Source organism: Oryx dammah, unplaced genomic scaffold, assembly GCF_014754425.2.
Source record: "Oryx dammah isolate SB20612 unplaced genomic scaffold, SCBI_Odam_1.1 HiC_scaffold_25, whole genome shotgun sequence".
In the NCBI taxonomy this organism is placed as follows: Eukaryota; Metazoa; Chordata; class Mammalia; order Artiodactyla; family Bovidae; genus Oryx; species Oryx dammah.
In genome coordinates, this window is record NW_024070209.1 from 31,807,576 (window position 1) to 31,827,565 (window position 19,990).

At 36.4% G+C, this 19,990-nt stretch overlaps 1 protein-coding gene across 19 annotated transcripts in view; it reads right to left on the minus strand.

The window, feature by feature from the left end:
- NRXN1 (neurexin 1) overlaps positions 1–19,990 on the minus strand; it is a 1,211,037-nt gene that overhangs the window by 152,474 nt on the left and 1,038,573 nt on the right. For 12 of the 19 annotated variants that reach the window (XM_040224802.1, XM_040224806.1, XM_040224800.1 and 9 more), the window contains 2 exons: positions 1,950–2,039; positions 251–570 (listed from right to left, as the gene is read on the minus strand). In XM_040224802.1, the coding sequence (XP_040080736.1) occupies positions 251–570; positions 1,950–2,039 (410 nt within the window). The remainder of the gene's footprint in view (positions 1–250; positions 571–1,949; positions 2,040–19,990) is intronic. The other 7 variants (XM_040224817.1, XM_040224816.1, XM_040224814.1 and 4 more) reach the window with 1 other exon arrangement.

Consider the following 19,990-nt stretch of genomic DNA (forward strand, 5'->3'; position numbering starts at 1 on the left):
AGGTCTAGACCAAGGTTACTGGATCAAGACCATCAGCATAGCCACACACACCAATACAAAGTTTATCAAAATTCACAAGCCGCAAACCAACATTTCATCTTCAAATTGAATCCACTATATTAAGCAAGTCTCAAAAAAGCCATAACGATTGAGATCAGAAGTAAACCCATTCTAGAAAAGACACACACAGAGAAAAGTCCACTTTCATAGTCACAGATTCAAAATGAAGAAATGAAATCCAGGTACTCACCTGGCTAACAGGTTCTTTGGTAGGGGGCTTTCCTCTTCTGGCTGTGCTAGTAGCCAGGGTCGTGGTGGTCTCCATAATTGACGTGGACATCTCTGACTGCATGGCAGTGGCTGTCGACTCAGTTGTCATAGAGGAAGGCACTTCACCAACCAGTCTCACATTTCCCACTATGGCGATGTTGGCATCATTTTCGGCTGCCATATTCAGAACTTTCAAGCCATTGTAGTAAAGCCCAGAGAGCTGGCCCTGGAAGGGCTGGCCCTGCTCTTTCCCGCCAATTATTATGGTTGCTTGGCTATTGAAGATTGTGAGCTGACGCCCTGTAAAAATAATATTACATACATGCAAAAATGTTGATTGTGAACTCTACATTCTATAAAGGATGATAAAACAGATCTTTCATGGGGTGGATAATGAGAGCAATAAACTATAAGAGAGGCATTTGACTCATAATTCATTGCTTATAAATGAGGTGTCCATGAAATGCATAATCACTGGCAAATACTTATAAATTCTCAACTTATTGTAAATGTAGTGCCTTTGCTAAAAGACCAATCAAAGATATATATTATAAATCAATTTTCAAGCGGATCACTTTCTCTTTTACCTCAAGATCTCAAATCTAAATTGATAAATTAAAAATATGTAAGATATCTAACATTTCAAGTATTTGTCATTCTAAAATTACAACTGGCAGAAACTAGTCTATAGCAGCTGAAATCTAATTTAAATTTATGGTAAAAAGTTCATAATTCACATAATGGTCACAGGTATCCATATGTTCTTCTTTAGAAATGTTTATTTTTTTGAATGCAATAGTCCATTGTTATTTGAATTATTCTACTTTTCTGGCAAATACACTGAAAAGAAACACATGGTTTACACTGAGTGTGTCAGAGACAAAACAAAGAAACAAAAAATCCAAAAAGATTTTTCTGATTGGCTTTCAGCAAGTCTATTAAAACAAAACAAATGAAAAAAAAACACATAGCTTCAGATGTAAAAAGCGGCTTCAGGAATGATACACAAACCGATGGAGAAATTATGGCACATTTCCATTAAACAGCAATCCTCAGCAACAGTACCAAAATCATCAAATTGAGTATCCAGTTTTAGCAGATTGCTCTCTGTTCATAAAAAGCATGCACACAACTTTAAGTTCAGTTTTAATTAGGGCTTGTTCCCAAATGCTCTTAGAAGGTTGCAAACGTTAAAGGGACTTCATTTTGACTGGCAATCCATGTTGCCCACTATTTAAGATGCCTAGAGTTTAAACCAAGAGTTTTTTTTGTTTGTTTGTTTGTTTTTCAGGACCATAATAAAGATATCAGAACTACATATATTTTAGTTAATAATTTAGAGGCTGGAACATGTAATATAATCTACGAATGATTTATCATTTTGGGTTAATGCTTGCTGTGAGTACCTTCATAGATTGAGTTAGTGGATTATATTTAACAGTCCCTTTAACCTTAAGTTAACAGGGTAAGATTATTAAACAGCTGGTACGTCTAAAAATGTATAGAAAGTATTATACAAGGAATGCAAATATTACTATCTACATTTTACTGTTTTAAATCTGTTTTTAATTTAGTTTTACGGAAAATTTATTTTTTATGTTTATTAGTGTTACAATGAAGTACTACTTGGTTATGTTCAAATTATTTTTTTATTTGAAGTTTTAATCAATGTTTTTTACCTTTGTCGAGTAGCCATTCATCAACTACTCGACCAAGTCGATATGGAATTCGCTGTCTAGCAATCGCCAGGCGCTCGTTATCATTGTTTCCTTTAAAGTTTAAAGAGACATTTCATTGGTTAAAATCTGTAAGGTCAAAGGTTAAAAGTTAATACTTAAAGCTTGAGCTATACAGTTGCCACATGATTTTTTGAAATTTGGAATTTTAAAAAGTTCTACCTAGAACATTTCATGTTTCAGACTTGTCATTCATTCATTTATTTTATTTTAGCAAACAAAATTATTCCTATGTTAATTGAAAATTAGAAATCTGCATTTGAGCTAGGTTATTAAAACTTATGTTATAGACAGACCCGAACAACCCATTTAAACAGCAGATAATAGCTTTGCAAAAAAAATGACCGTTGATCTCAGGGTTTTGTCTTTTTGATGTTTCTTATTAACTAGTTAAACATGTTCAGGTGAAACAGGTTTAAGTTTTCAAAATACATTCAATCTCTTATTCCAGATTAGTCATTTATGAACACCAAACTTAATACCATCTTTGGCACACTGAAGCATCTAAAATAGGCCTAGCATACTTTATGTCCTATTCAGAAAAGATAAATTCTTATTCATCTCATTTAAGGAAACCACAAAGTCCGAATAGTTCTTATATATTCCACAGAAATCGGTTTATCAACCACTTGGACATCATAAGGGAATACATCTTGCATCATCCAAATATGTTATGATAGGAAAAGGCTTTGACAAAAGTGACTTTATTTGAGTGTCCTTATTTAAAGGATAAAGTGTATTTATTTAAAGCTTGACATGCTGAGGCGTATAACATTTGAAAAAAATTATATACTCAAATGTTTGCTTTTTATTAAACTATTCTAAAAAAGGCATGATAGCTTCAGGAACAAACACAAGCCACAAGACTGGTTCTGTATTCATAGCTCTAAAGTATGTAGGAGCATTGATACTTTGAACAAAAAATTAATCTAATAAAGACATAGTTTAAAATGACCTTGAATAATGCTTGCAAATAGATGACTGTTTTCTTGATCTATAAAGCACTTAGGAAGAATCTAGGCTTCCATCTCAGCACTCAATTGTGTATATTGCCAGAAGTTTCTCTATTCTATGAAAATTAGTTAACATGGAATCTTGCACTAAGGAATTTTAGTAATAGCTCAGATGGGAACTCAGAGGTGAAAGAAATGATGAATGGTAGTACTGCCCATAGGAAAAGACTAGAGGATTTTACTGGGGAAGATAAAAGATATAAATTTTCTTACATTTAGACTAATTAATGTGTTTTCTTGGGCTGATCTTATTATATACTATACTTACCGAAAGAAAAACCCACCATGATATTGGTCACGTACTTTTAGAGAAAGAGAAAAGAACTGTCATTTAGACTCTATCAATTTGTCTTCTGAAGTTTCATATGACTGAAAATATTTCATACGTTAGAATTTAACTGAAAGTACAAATATCAAAATGGAATCAAATATACAGTTTAACAAAAACACATATGTATTTCTCTGTATTATGAAGTTATTAAAATGTTAGAATATTTTTTTCCTATGGGAACATATATTGGTATATTGATAATTTTCTAAAAAGGATAATATAGCCTAAATTACAAGTCTATCTTCATTTTCAAAAAGTGTGTTCAATTTACATTCTCTTTTGTATGCCTATATATATATATATTTGGAAAAATATACTAAAATTTAATATTGGTTGTCTTATAGCAGCACGTTTATTGATGAATGTGTTTTTGACTTATATATGATTTATGTAATGAACATGATTATGTACATAATTTGATAAACTATTTTCAAAAACACACAATCTTTGCTCTATGGATTTCTTTGTTGACCAACATGCATACCAATTTACACTGGTATAATTCTCCTGACAACTTTATAATTATGTAGCTCTTTGTCCAAGTTTTCATGCTAGAGTGTTCCTATCATCAGAAATGAGTTAATATTCCCTCAGACACCACCCAAGTCCAGACTACAAATCACCTCTTGCCAGTTACTACTACAATATATTAATAGATCTCTCTGGATCCTCTCTGCAATCAGTCCCACCCATCTCCACATTGTCAGCTACTACCCAATCATGCTGCTTGTCTATTGTAACCTGCCTGTTGCCTTTAGGATAAAATATCAACCAACATGATGAGGTTTATGACGACTTTCATAATCTGGTCTCTTCCCACCTCCCCTACCTCATCTCAGAGTGGTCACTGCCTTGCTCTCCTCTTTCCATCCTCATGGAAACTGAGACTTCTTTCAATTCTTCTAAAGCCCTTGTTTCACCTCTGGGCTTCTTCACTTGTACTCTCCTCTACTTGACTTTCCCTCACTGCCATCTCATTCTCATCTTTCCTTAGCCAAACATGACTCATTAAGGGAGTCTTCTTGGCAGGAACATTAGTTCTCAGGAGGTCTTCACTAACGTTCTCAAGTTAAATTAGGACACCTGAATAAATACCTTCCCTGAACTTGATATGTGCCCTATAGAAATAAGAGCTAAACTTGTAATTGCACATTTAATAAATGTTTTCTCTCTGAACTCTGAAATTCCATGAGGTCAGGTATTATTTGTAGTGCTTACTGTTGTGTTTTCAGTATGTGCACAATACCTATCATATGAATTCTGAAGCAATATTTGTAGAATGAAGTAATAAAGGAAATCTTCTTTTAAATTCTGATAGCTTCTGTGGCACCATTATCTCATCTTCACAGGCTAACAACATTCACAAGAAAGCAAACACTTGTGCCCAGAGGATAGACTGCATGTAGCTAAGTTTCTCTTTGTACTTTTCAAAGGAAACATTTCAATTATAGTTTTAGGTCTTTAATGATTTGAACATCCATTTAGTCAATCAATTCATTATATTTTAATAATAACTGCCCTGTACCACAAAGTAGATAATCATAGTTATCATTAGTAGGGAAAGTAGAGAGAAACCCTCCCAGGTGGCTCAGTGGTAAAGAATCCACCTGCCAGTGCAGGAGATACAGGAATGTGGGCTTGATCCCTGGGTCCCTGGGTCGGGAAGGTCCCCTAGAGGAAATGGCAACCCAGTCCAGTATTCTTGCTTGGAAAATCCCATGGACAGATGAGCCCGGCCAGGTTACAGCACATAGTATTGCAAAGAGTTGGACATGACTGAGCACACACACACACACACACACACACACTCTCTCTCTCTCTCTCTCCAAGTAGAGAGAAAAGTCTTACATAATACAGATGGAAGAAATAGATGGCTTTCCAGTGATATTGAAAAGAGTGCATAAAAACACAAGAATACATACATACACACACATACACACGTACAGTTTGCCCTCATACCTTTAACTGGCACCCACAGAACAATTAACATGATTGCTATAGCACAGTTTAAATCAGCAATAGCTTTTGAAGATTCTTGATGAGACTCAGCTTAAAAAACAAACAAACAAAAAACCACTGAATTCCCGTTGAATAGCAAAGAGGTGATCTAACAAGAAGAAAAAATTAGAGTAGGCAGCAGAGATAGGTATAAAATGACATGATAATATTTAAGAAAGATAGCCATACAAATGGGGTCATATAATCCTATAACCCCCAAATTTCAGATGCCTTCTAGTTGATAATAATTTTTAAATTGGAATATTTGATTTTGAAATCCAGTTTGTTGCTGTTCAGTCACTAAGTCATGTCTGACTGTTTGCGGCCCCACGGACTGCAGCACACCAGGCTTCCTTGTCCTTCACTGTCTCCCAGAGTTTGCTCAAACTCATGTCCACTCAATTGGTGACGACATCCAACCATCTCATAATGTCATCCCCTTCTCCTCCTGCCTTCCAAGGACAGACTATTCCTGGTGTAATGGATAGGAAATTAGATGGTGCTTACTTCATTATATGTTGACTTTATTCTCTAAATTCTTTGTTCTTCTACTAGAATAAAAAATTAATGTCTTTTCTTCAAAAAATATCTATAAATACATTCAGTTCAGTTGTTCAATCATGTCCAATTCTTTGTGACCCCATGGACGGCAGCCTGCCAGGCTTCTCTGTCCATCACCAACTCCCAGAGCTTGCTCAACCACATGTCCAATACATTATCAACAAAAACACATCTAATTATAGTAGAGTGACAATATCCTTCTAACAGATGATTCCCAAACTCCTTCTAGTAGTGGGTAAGAAATAGCTCAGATTGCTTAAGTTTGCCAGGAATAAGCCCACATTTTGTGTCTACCTCATGATTTTCATTAACAAGTGGAACATTAAAAGTTATAAATTACGTATATTATTCTAAGACACTGGGCTTCTCAGGTGGCGTTAGTGGTAAAGAACCTGCCTGCCAATGCAGGTAAGATGTTAAGAGACCTGGGTTTGATTCCTGGGTTGGGAAGATGCCCTGGAGAAGGAAATGGCAACGCATTCCAGTATTCTTGACTGGAGAATCTCATGGACAGAGGAGCCTAGTGGGCTGCAGTCCATAGGGACACACAGAGTTGGACTGAAGCAACTTAGCAGCAGCATTCTAAGATACTGCCCTAAATTCATCTCATTCCTTTACAAATTCATGGTGCTGTATTGTTTACAACATATCCAGTAACTCTGTGTGATTGTGTTAATTTTATTTAATCTTGTCCACATTTTGGTATACTTCTAAATTTTACATACAATATAAAGGACATAAAAACAACCCATTTGATCAGGAAAGGTCAAAGATAAATATCATTTCTGATGACCTTTTCTTTTCTTTGGAAAGTGTTGAGATTTGATACCAAGTGTGTTGGGATATAGAAATATTACATGGGCTTTCTGTGGATGGTCAGAGGTTGCAGGTTTATACTGACAGAAGATATTTTTTAAAAAGAAAATGTATCTGAAAATCCAAATCAAATCAAAGGTGAGAAGCTATTTTCATCTTCAAGTATCCTAAATCCAAGGTGAGAATAAAGCAGTAATGACCCACTTATGTAAGACTTTCTCATTTTGGAATAATAAGAACGGTCCAAGTAGAGTTTCAACTTTTTAAAAAACATGCAAATCAACTACAGCAATCTATCGAGCAGACAAATTAGGTTTATAGAACCAGAACTTCTCATTGCATAAAGGATAATAATTTAGTCGCATACTTCCTTTACTCTAATAAAAGTGGAATGAGGTTTTCCTTTTGATTTATTTGTTTTTATTCTTCAGTTAATTTTATATGGGTGAAAATTGGTACCTCCACTGAAAATGTCACCAGTAACATGTATGTCTCTGTTAAAGTAATTTTTAAGCAATAAAAGAGTATGTAAATTTTGGTTTATTTTTCTTTAAATTGAAGGATTTGGTAATTTTTAATTAATTTAAAATTTGAAATATTGATTTCTAACATTGTATCAGTTTCAGAATTCAGTATTTTTGACAAGAAGCAGGCCCCATGTGGGTTTTCCCTGGTGGCTCAGTTGTAAAAACTCTGCCTGCCAATGCAGGAGACACAGATTTGATCCCCGGGTGGGAAAGATCCCCTGGAGAAGAAAATGGTAAACCACTCCAGTATTTTTCCAGGTTTTCCTGGGAAAACCAATGGATAGAGGAGCCTACTGGGCTACAGTCCATGGGGTGGCAAAAGAGTCGGTCACAGATTAGTGACTATCAACAAGTCTTCTTGTAGTAACACTACCACCAATGATAGGTTCTACCTCAAATCTGTGTGGCCATTTAGGTTCATGGTACTATGACTCAGCGGTAAAGAACTTGCCTGTCGATGCAAGAGACGTGGGTTCAATCCCTGTGTCAGGAAGACTCCCTGGAGAAGAAAATGGCAACCCACTCCAGCATTCTCACCTGGAGAATCCCATGGACAGGGGAGCTTGATGGACTATGGTCCACAGGGTTGCAAAACAGTCAGACATGACTTAAGAGACTAAAAAACAACAAGCTATGTATAATGGGGCATTTCAAACAAGGTTCCACAGGTGAAGAATAGAAAGGAAAATCTGATCATTCAGACTTAAAAGTGTAGCATCCTCAATTTGATTGAATTCTGGATAGTTTTACTTTCCCATCTAACCAATAATATTTGGTCACAGTATAGTGTATTTATTTATTTATTTATTTATTTAATAAATCAGCAGATGTCAAGGAAACAAGAGTAATTTCAAAGAATCAAGGTAAGCAGCAGCAAGGAGTAATAAAACTCAAATCCTTGACTTGGAGTTAAATTTCATGGTGGGACTCAGAAAACAAAGAGAATAAAATTGTAATCATATTTTTATGACTATTGGTGAGGAGAGACAAGCTATATGAACTTCGCTAACATGTTTTTCTACTCTAATTTTCATAGATCTCCCCTGATGTGTAATTTCTCCTTGGAAATAAAAGTGGCAGTTTTTGATATGACATAGTAATATACGTGGAAAACAATAAGGAAAAGCAACACTATGAACCCAACATTTGTTCAAAATAATAAGAAAGTGAAAACAAAGATACTTGCTTCTTTTGAAGGCTTCTTAATTCCTGCTCTTTTAAACACCAGGAAAGGAAATACAAAAGAGTTCCTAAAAGCTATATACATTCCAGAGAAGCTTAGGAGTCAACTTTTAGATAATTGAGAACATGGGATTTGGATATGCCTAGACCCATAAAACAAAGTAAAAGTTTAACATAATTTTGAAAAATTTCTCAGGTGTTAAAAGCAGAATTATCATATAATTTCTAACTAAATGCTGTATTAGTAGTTATACAAATCATACAATATACTAGTACCTAATTTAGCTAGTAATATTCCAAATGAGCAGATTTTGAACATAATTGACACTCCTGAAGGGACAAAGTTGTTAAAAAAATGTAGATGTTCTAATGAAAATATTTGTCCTGCGTATTATATAATTTGCTATGATTTTTGTTGGGTACATGACAAACCTATACATTCTTTGGCTTCTGACTTCTCCAGTTTCATCTTGAAACCATGTATTGCTAACTCTAAATTCTAGTCACTGGACTTCTTTCAACTTCTACAAACAAGCTAATCCTCTGATGCCATTCACCTTGCTTTGCAAATTTCCTGCATCTCTGTGTACACCTCAGCAACCCCACTCATCCCAACACAAACACACACATTCACACACATCTGAGTCTGGCCAACTTATTTCTCCTTTTGATTTTATTTATTATTTATCATAATTTATATATAATATAAAGTACCATATAATTTATGATAAATAAATATTTATGATAAATTCACTTTATGCTTGGATTTCATATTGCCTTTGTTTCTCCTTCCTTGTCCATCTCTTATCTCTGGTTTCATGCCACTCGTCGATGTCATGGATCCATGACTACTCTTCCTAGACATATCTTATGTCCCCAAACATCTTTACTTTCCTTTTCTAGTTTCAATAGTCAAATCCTTTGTTTCTTTAGCATAGCTTAGGTAGACATTAGGAAAGCAATCTGATTCAATGAAGTCAACATAAACATACAAGCACTGACCGTGTACTCAAAGTACTGTGTCAGGCATATGTATACTTAGACTTTGGCTGGAGAGTCAAGGGCCTAATTAAGAAAGTTAGATGGAAATTCAACATAATACATGACTTGGTATAGATATACAATAAACTACCATTTGAATTGTAGTTGCCACAGAAGTTCACAGAAGAAAATGGATTAAAACAAACAAGGTGTGACAGAACACAATGGATTTTACCTAGATTGCAAATAATCTAAATCTTATTGAAATTACAGCCAGATTAAAAAATGTATTCTAATGTGGATAGTAATCTTCAAAAGGTTGATAAGTAATTCTCTGTAACTTCATAAAGCTCTACACTCCTACATCTATTTTATAATTGATACATTCTCTAACAATATATTTTGACTCAAAATAATTACAGATATGAATAAAAGTGCTTAAAATACTGCTGTCATGCAAAGTGAAACATGTAATACACATAATGTTCAGTTCAGTTCAGTCGCTCAGTTGTATCCGACTCTTTGCGACCCCATGAATCGCAGCACGCCAGGCCTCCCTGTCCATCACCAACTCCCGGAGTTCACTCAAACTCATGTCCATCGAGTCGGTGACACCCTCCAGCCATCTCATCCTCTGTCGTCCCCTTCTCCTCCTGCCCCCAATCCCTCCCAGCATCAGGGTCTTTTATAACTAAATCACTTTGCTATACAGCAGAAACTAACACAACATCGTATATCAACTATATGCTACTATGTCAATTAAAAAAATTAAAAATTCACACAGATTCACAGCAATACTGGACAAATAACTCAGAGTAATCAGGTTCCGACCTCAGGATTTGTTGTTGTTGCTGTTCAGTTGCTAAGTTTGCTCAAACCCATGTCCACTGAGTTGGTGATGCCATCCAACTATCTCATCCTCTGTCACCCCCTTCTCCTCCTGCCCTCAATCTTTCCCAGCATCAGGGTCTTTTCCGATGAGTCAGTTCTTTGCACCAGGTGGCCAAAGTATTGGAGCTTCAGCTTCAGCATCAGTACTCCAACGAATATTCAGGTTTGTCAAAATGAATATCCTACAGCAGTTTTTTCTGAGTGTTGGTCATCTCGGTTTGCCATGGTGTGGTTTTAAAGACATCTGATGCATATTGGAGAGGGTATCCATTCCCTTCTCCAGGGGATCTTCCTGACCCAGGGAGTGAACCCAGGTTTCTTGCATTCCAGGCAGATTCTTTACTATCTGAGCCACCAGGGAAGCCCAAACGCCAGGATGCATGCTTGTAACTAAACTACGTGTCACACATATAACGTTAGGACTATTAAGCAAAACACTATGTCAGTTGGCAAGAATTTGAGGGTAATATGCAGAAATGAAAATATTTGTGTTAGGATGGAGGGATGATGAGTGATCTTTTCCAAAATTTAATTGAATATTGTTGGTATATTTATAAACACTGTAATTTTGCCCCTACTATTTCTTTAAAAAGAAGCATTTTCTACAAACTAAATGTAGTATCTTAACACAATGTTATAGCAAGAGAGGGTGGCACACTCAAGTGCCCTGCCAGTCAGCCCATTTACACAGGTGAAGAAAGAACAGGCTGCTGAAGGAGGGAAACAGTCTGTTCATGACTAATGCTTCACAGGGCACCCCAGTTCCTTCTGCAAAACAGCAGGCCTTTGTATCCAGTTAAATAATATCTTCATGTGAGACTGCTGTTATGCTGAACACAGAAAACCCCAAGCTATCTATGCAGGCTTTAACAGTGCTTTGGGGAAGAAATTAGAAGCTTAGCGCATTTCTAACTGGCTTAAGAAATTTCTCCCTTCATGTCCCTTTGTTATGTGGAAATACATTAAGATATCTAGTGTGCCTTTATACAAAGATTTTTATGAGCATATGTTCCTACTAGCTACTTACATTCAAAAATTTTACTTCAGATATTGTTCCATCCAAAGAATTAGAAATAAAGGTAATCTTGTGAACTTTGGGTCTCATTGCCTATGTGTAATGAACAGTGATTTATAGGTTCTTCCCTAAGCCTTCTAGGATGTTGGATTCCTAATACAAAAACAAAAACAAAAAAACAACTGGAGTATCATATCGAAAACCAGCAGTGGAAAAAAAAAAAGAAATGAAAGCATCAGGGAGAAGCAGATAAGAAAATACAGAACATACTCTGATAAATTAAGGGTCATACTCTGTTATCACGCATACTAAAGAGTTCTTTTGTGCTAGCTGTGTTGAAACAGACAGGGCCACTGATGGATATCACTCAATGGAGAGAATAAGAAAAATAAAATGTAAGAACATCTCCACATTACCTTACAAATAGCATTTTGCAATTTTCCCAGATATGAGAACCTTATGCCCTTTCTAAATCATAATGTCAACATTTAAGCTTATCCACCCTAATAAGAACTTACATATATACTCATCCTTCTTTTCCCAGTTATTTATTTCTGAAAATCAGAGAAGTACGTGTACAGATGGATTTTCTACTTTCTCATATCAACCTTGACTTTTAGTCTGTTCTTATTATTATTTAGACTGGTCTGTGGGAGAGGAAATAAGTAAATGTCTCAAAGATGGTCTGATATAGCCTGCCAATAGTATTGAGAAAGTTCCTTATCCTCTAGTGAAAAAAAAATATGTCTGATTTCTACTGCATTCTAACTGTTTTCAATGGACTTCAATCTCTCTCTTCTAAAAGTAATTAGAATGCAGGGAGTTTTTTTCTTCATTTAGAAAGATGAGGTTTCTCTACTGTACACAAATTATTTAAGATTAAATGCCCTGGAAATGCAGAGGATAGGCTAAGATACAGCTGTTGGATCAATGCCAGCCTCTTCAATTTCATAAAATATAAAACCCCTTAAATAAAATAATCATTTTTCTTTTGTAGGCAAATAGAACACTGTGAATTTGAACTAAAAACCCTAATAACTTTCCCTCAATAAAATTTTGTTTTGGTTGTCAGAAATTATTTCTTAGAAAAAAGTGCCAGTGTGATCAGATTGATTGTAGAATGAGAACTCTTGGTATTTAAGATATTGAACTCTAATGCCTGGGTTCAAATCCTGGCTTTACTATTAACTAGCTGGGTAACTCTGAACCAGGAGCATAACACCTCTGAATAACAGTTTTGTTATCTGTAAAATAAGTGTTTATAAGAATAAGTGACATGATATTTACAACATATATAAATCTCTTAGCACAGTGCCTTGCACAGATAACCATTCAGTAAATATTAACTATTACATTGTGATCGTGTCATTATTTGTCATCTGGTAAAATCTGCTTAATATGATATATCTAGAAATATAAAGATCATGGAAATTGTTTCTCACCCATCTGAGCTCAGGAAGGTAGCTGAGGTAGGTGTGAAAAGAGTAGAAAACAAATCTGTTTTTCTTTCCTAGGACAAATAAAGGCCAAGGAACTAGACTTATTATAAGTGATGTCCTGAACCCCATAGGTACTTTGTCAAAATCCCTGCATTTTTCTCTCAAGCAATGTCAGCTCCTTTCTCAGAGGTTTATGCATGACTACCTGTAAGCCAGTGGGAACAACTGAAAGGAGGTCAAAGGAAAAATACAATTTAAGGGTCCACCATCTGTTCTGTGCAGCAGTGTAGTAACGAAGATGCTCCTGGAATAAGAAAACATTTGATATCGCTGAGGTCTCTAAATGACATTTTAATCTGTGTATTAACACTTCTAAGAGATGTACTGCAAATAGAATGTCTTTAACTCTTCTTCCTCCTCTCCCCTCAAAATACTTGTGGCAAAGAAGGGTCACAGAAACTATAAACAGAATTGGATACTGTGTGGCCTAAAGCAACTTAGTCCTGCTATCTGTAACATGAGGTCAGTGGACAGTGAGGCCCCCAAAACATCTTCAACACTAATGACTGATAGCCCCAAGTTTAAGGTAGAACCAGGAAGACATGCATTATGCCATCTGTTAAAACATGCTATCTGTGGGTTTTATGATGGATTTAATTTTAGAGCCATTAAAAACAAAATATCATCAATGTTTCTGAAAATTTCTTTGAAGTGTATGAAATCTTTGAATTGGCAAGGATTTTTCTTTTCTTCCTCCTTTTTTTTTTTTAACTATCTCATAGTGCTTTGGGAAATGTAACAAGACTTTCAATCATCCTACAGAGAGACCTTTATAATTAAGCCATTACATTTTTTCTGATTTTTTAATGTTATAAACTTGTCTTCCTTCTTCTTTCAGCTGAACAGACACACACATCTCTCACCATGCAGACAGTCGTCTTGCTTCTTTCTAACCACCCACCAAAGCACGTCACTGCTCTGACAGCCATTTCAAGAGGAGAAAGGCTGACAGATTAGATTTTAGGAGCTTTCGATTTTATAAAAAGTGGGTAAGAGACTAGGAGAGAGAGTATAATATGACATTTAAAAGAGAAGAGGTTTACCTCCTCTTTGTTTTAAATGCTTAGCACTAGAGAAATGAGAGGACAATTTTAAGAGGGAATCTAAAGCACTTCTTCAAATCAATTGGTGCTCTTTGCAAACCTCTTTGTCCCAAATTTAGCTTAAAAGTAAAATCTTTTCTCTGGTATCTCAAACACCTGTGATCTAGGGAACTGTACTTTGGGAGGTTATTTCTGGTTCAGGAAACATCCTCATGAGACTTTCCATCCAATAAAATCTGATAAGAACGCAGTTGAAAATCTCCGGTAGTGGCCCAAGTCTAACTCCCGGTGTGGGTGAAGATCACTCACTGAGATCCAGGCATACCACAGGACATAGTAGGTAGAGTAGTTTCGTTGCAGCACTTCAAATAAGACCATGAATTTCTCCACTGCCCTCAGTATTCCCCTTTAAAATTAAGTCAACTGTGACTTCTAGTGGATTCCTACACAGAGAACTGAATGGAGAGACGAACAAAAGTATAAAATCATCCAACAAAGTTCAAGCTGATGCTCTATTCAGCACAGCTGGAACTGACCCACTCACGTGTTCTTCTATGTCATTCTACAACCCAGCTCCTCTGGAGTTACATCATGTCATCTTTAAGGATAGGGCTAAACTAGTTGGGCCATACAACTCTGACCTAATTAACACTTCATTCAATTTTTTCCTTAAGTCTTTGAAATCTAACCGGCAACTTGCAGTAACTTCAGTGGAAATCAACAGTTTGTAGTTATCCTCCACACAAGAACCCTTCAAACACTTCCAAACTGTTATGACTTGTGTTCCCCCAAAATTCATGTTGAAGCCCTAATGCCCAGTACCTCAGAACCTGACTGTATTCAGAGATAGGGCTTTTAAAATTATGATTAAATTGATTCCTTTTTAATAAGCACTAATTCAATCTAGCTGGTGTCCTTATAAGAAGACACAAAAAGACCCCTCTGCACATACCTCTGCTTGTGCACAGAGAGAAAGGACCGTGGGAAAACTGAGAGAAAAGGCAGCTATTTTCAGTTCAAGGAGACAAGCTTCAGAGGGAATCAACCCTGCTAACATGGGGACCTTGACTTTTATTCTCCAGAACTGTGAGAAAATAAGTTTCTGCTGTATGAGCCACGCAGTCTGTGGTATTTTGTTATGGTGGCCCTAGCAAATTAATCTAGGGATGATTTAAAATCATATATTGTTGGCTTATTCAAAGACCTTTAATGTTAAGCAGATGTGACTGTATTTTGCCACTAATTGCCAAAAAGGCTAGATTTGCAATTTAATAAAGTACTTGAAAAATCATATCCATTTTAATATCTAATTTTGATTAAATAATTTAACTTGTCCTTTTTTTGGATTTGCTGCATATCATAATATTCTGCAACACAATTCTGGTACTTAAGCATAGTTACCAAATGAAGTCTACCAATTTACATATTGCATTAGGTTAAAAGATAACGATGCAATTGACTTTAGCATGAGGTATACATATGTTTCAGGGCTTCCCAGGTGGCACAGCGGAAAAGAATCTGCCTGCCAATGTAGGAGAGGCGAGAGATGTGAGTTTGATCCTTGGATAGGGAAGATCCCCTGGAGTAGGGAATGGCAACCCACTCAATATTCTTGCCTGGAAAATTCCATGAACAGAGGAGCCTGAAGGGCTACAGTCCATGCGGTTGCAAGAGTCAGACACGACTGAGTGCGTATGCTTGTGCATGGTATATAGAACAACTTTTACAAAAGGAACTATTTAACCTTTCATATAGTTAAATAAAATTTTTCAAATTAAAAAAATTATTTGAAAACCATTTTCTTTAGTTTGTGACTCCTATAGCTTCATGAGCATAGACCACTGCAGTACTATTAAAAATGTAGTGTTGGCATTCAACTTCTAATGCATTTTACTGCACAAAATAAATCTCTACTAATATTAATGGTTCAATAAGGTAAGATTCTTAAATTGGCAAATATTTTGAGATCATCAAATGTTTATTGTGCCCACTTTCAAAACTGTAAATCAATTCTAAGTCCCAGAGGACATAGCCTATATCACTCATACAAATTTCTATTCTTAGAAACTGCCTGAGGAGGCTTTTAAAATAAACACAAAAATGATTCTGTGAGACAGTAATTAGTTTTTTGGGAGTTGTCAAATAGCCATACCACCACCAACAAAAAATAGCAACTTTGACTGTTAACTTGAAATATTTACCATGTAATCAAAACTGGATGGATATCTTACTCTCTTCTCATTCTCTTTTAGGGCTTATCACTAAAGAATGAGCCAGGGCCAATTTCAAACACCTGTGAAGTAGCCCTGCCATAGGGTGAGATCATCTGCTGAAAGTTCTCAGGGACAGTAGAAGGCCTGGTAAATGGCTAACTATACTCATCGGAGCTAAAACAGAAGACTTGCATACTCAGTAGCTTCAGTTGTGTCAGACTCTTTGCGACCCTACTATCCATGAGATTTTCCAGGGAATACTGGAGTGGGTTGCCATTTCCTCTGCCAGGGGATCTTCCCAACTGAGGGACTGAACTCACGTCTCTTGCATTGCAGGCAGATTCTTTACCACTGAGCCACCAAGGAAGCCCATCGTAATATCATCTCAAGGTCCCTCCTATTTCCTGAGAAATTGGACTTACCATCACCACTTTTACCTATGGAGTCAGACTGCAATATACATTTCCATCTGCTTTTGGTTTGGGAAAATGCTTGGCAGAAGGGAGCAGAAAAGCTTTGCCACTGACCTTGACTTCTGCTTTCTTCTAATGTACCTGGAGTCTGAAGAAGAGCCATGCCTTCATTCTCAACATCAGTGTCTTTCCCTCTCCAGTCCCCATGCTATAGTCCAACCAACATCTGGACTGCTGTAGCACCTGCTACTTTAGCACTAGACATTCATTCTGGCCCCCACCAGTTTATTTTCTACTCTTTATGTGGAGGGGTTATTTGAAATAATGTGTTCTCTCCAACAAACTGTAAACTCATGAGAAGAACAGTGTCTGTTTCTGGTCACCTCTGTATTCCCTACAAAGTACCAGGCACATGGGAGGTATTAAAGGAATGTTTTGAATGAGTTACTAGATAAATGAATGAACTGTACCCTCCCAGGCACTTTTCTCTTCAACTATCCTTTGCCCTTTGCCTTACCAAATCTCTCCACCTTGGGCTCTATCAGGCCTATCTCATGCTCCCAGCCTCTTCCCCATTAAGAGGGGAAACTTACTTATTGATTCTATTCTCCATTCTAATACAAATTTAGTGATTCTAGTCTCCATTCTCTCCCAATCCTGCTTTTTGTGAGGGAAAATAGGTAGCCACAGCAGTGATTGCTTTTCTAATTAATATAGTGGGAAAACAGAAGAAATAGTTGGTTTATATATGAAGTCAATTCCCTTTATGAAATTTGACATAATGATTCTGCTAACTATTTGTAGGGACACAAGAGTTCTAGTTTGGATAGCAAAACTGGGAGTCAAAAAAGTCATGGGACTACTAATCTTTTTGAAGAATTTCTTGGGCATTCTGAGGAGAAACATCACATATAAGCTCTCAGACATAAGTGAGTGCATTGTACATTCAATATTACTTCAAAAAATAGACAAAATTACAGATATACTGCAATATATATTATAATAACTTGGTATTTAATAAAGTTTATGCCAAAAGAGGTCTATGCAAATATGTTTTGCTCTTTAGCTGGCAGTGTGGTATGCTAAAAAAAACAAGGGTAAAGGTCCCAAGCCTGTCACTAATGACATGCATAGCCAGAGATACTTTTTTGACTAGACTCTAAAACAAAATTTTATGTTGCCACACTTTTTATGTGATGACAAACAAATTTTATCTCGTGACTAAGGAAAGGGTCACAACAGAGCATACTATCAAGAATACACAGCTTTTTAAACACTCGACGTTGGTCACAATAACATAGGTGAAAATTATAGCACGTGTAGCTTACATATTTCTCACCGAAAAAGAAAAGTCTCCTTTAAATAGCTCCAAGAAAGTTTCCAGCTTCAAATCTGTGAAATCTTGATTTTTCTATATATTTAAACTATAGGGCTATTAACATTTATGGAAAGAGATAATCAAATCTATTTGATTTTATGAGGATTAAAAAAATCTCAGGTTCAACTCTCAGTAATGTACTCAACTCAAAGACATGTTAACATTCCAAGTGTCATCACATCTGTAAAATGGGCATAAACTGCAAGATTATTTGTAAGAATGAAGGTCTGTCTAATCAAGGCTATGGTTTTTCCAGTAGTCATGAATGGATGTGAGAGTTGGACTATAAAGAAAGCTGAGCGCTGAAGAATTGATGCATTTGAACTGTGATGTTGGAGAAGACTCTTGAGAGTCCCTTGGACTGCAAGGAAATTAAACCAGTCCATCCTAAAGGAGATCAGTCCTGCATGTTCATTGGAAGGACTGACGTTGAAGCTGAAACTCCAATACTTTGGCCACTTAATACGAAGAGCTGACTCATTTGAAAAGACCCTGATGCCTGGAAAGATTGAAGGCGAGAAGAAAAGGGGACAAGAGGATGAGATGGTTGGATGGCATCACCGACTCAATGGACATGAGTTTGAATGAACTCCAGGAGTTGATGATGGACAGGGAGGCCTGGCATGCTGCAGTCCATGGGGTAGCAAAGAGTCAGACACGACTGAGTGACTGAACTGAACTGACTGAAACCACCTGAGTACAGGTTCTGGTGCACAGGCATTGTTAACTCTATGATGGCTATTATTGCTTTCACAGACTGCATGGAATCACAGACCTGTAGGAAGGAAACAAACTTTAAAAGTGGAATCTGGTTCAGTTCTCAACCTGTTCAGTTTGGGTTTGATAACCTTGAGAGATTGGTCTCTTGAGCACCACAAGAGAATTAGAGAATAAGAAAAGTACTGTGGTTCATTAAGAGTGGGAGTAAATTATCTCATAAAACTACTATTGTTTATGTTATTTACTTTTTAAAGGAAATGAAAAAGTAAATATAGAATATTATCATACATTATGAGCAAATACAATAGACCTTAATGTTTGGATTTGTTTTGGTTTGCCTATATATTAAAATACTCTAGATGCAATCAATCATTAAACTTAGTTTTTCTAATAAATGGCTTTTAGGTATATTCAATATAGACAAATAACAGTCAAGTTCAAACTATGAAACTAAAATTACAAATAGAGCAAAAAACAAACAGCTATAAAATTCGGTTTCCTATTGTAAAGGTAAGAAATTGGTAACATTATGAATGCTACTTAGAAAAATATAAATTGGAAAAATAATATTTTTTTAAAAGTCTAATATATAAAACAAAAAATAAAATATGAAAAATAAGATTCCAAAGTGGAAAACATCAGACCTGAGAGAAAGACATTTGATTCTACTACATAGCTCTCTTCACAGCATCCCTGTTGGCTCAGTTGGTAAAGAATCCTCCTACAATTCAGGAGACCTGGGTTGGGAATATCCCCTGCAGAAGGAAATGGCAACTGATTCCAATATTTTTGCCTGGGAAATCCCATAGATAGAGGAGCCTGGCAGGCTACCGTCTAAGGGGTCACAAGAGTCAGACATGTTTTAGTGACTCAATCACCCACACACAACTCTTCATCCCCACAAAGGCTACTCCTTCTGTAGTCCACTTTGTGGGGTCACTGAAGAATTGAGGACCAGGAAGAGATATATATCAAAGTAATTTAAGCAAGATAAGCATCTAGGCCACACACCGAATGGGTTAACATAGTGAATATAGTCTATAGCTGATACTCCTCTTCATGTATCACAGCCTTGCCATGGCAAAGGGGCTTGTGTAATTCAGTGAAGCTATAACCCATGCTGCAGAGGGCCACCCAAGAAGGATGGGTCATAGAGAAGAGTTCTGACAAAATGTGGTCCACTGGAGGAGGAATGGCAACCCACTCCAGTACTCTTGCCTGGAGAACCCCAGAGGCAGTATGAAAAGGCAAAAAGAAATGACACGGGAAGATGAGCCCCGAGGTTGGTCCAATACGCTACTGGGGAAAAGTTGAGGGTAATTACCAGTAGCTCCAGAGAGAATGAGGTGGCTGAGCCAAAGTGGAAATGATGCTCAGTTGTGGAAATGTCTGGTGGTAAAAGT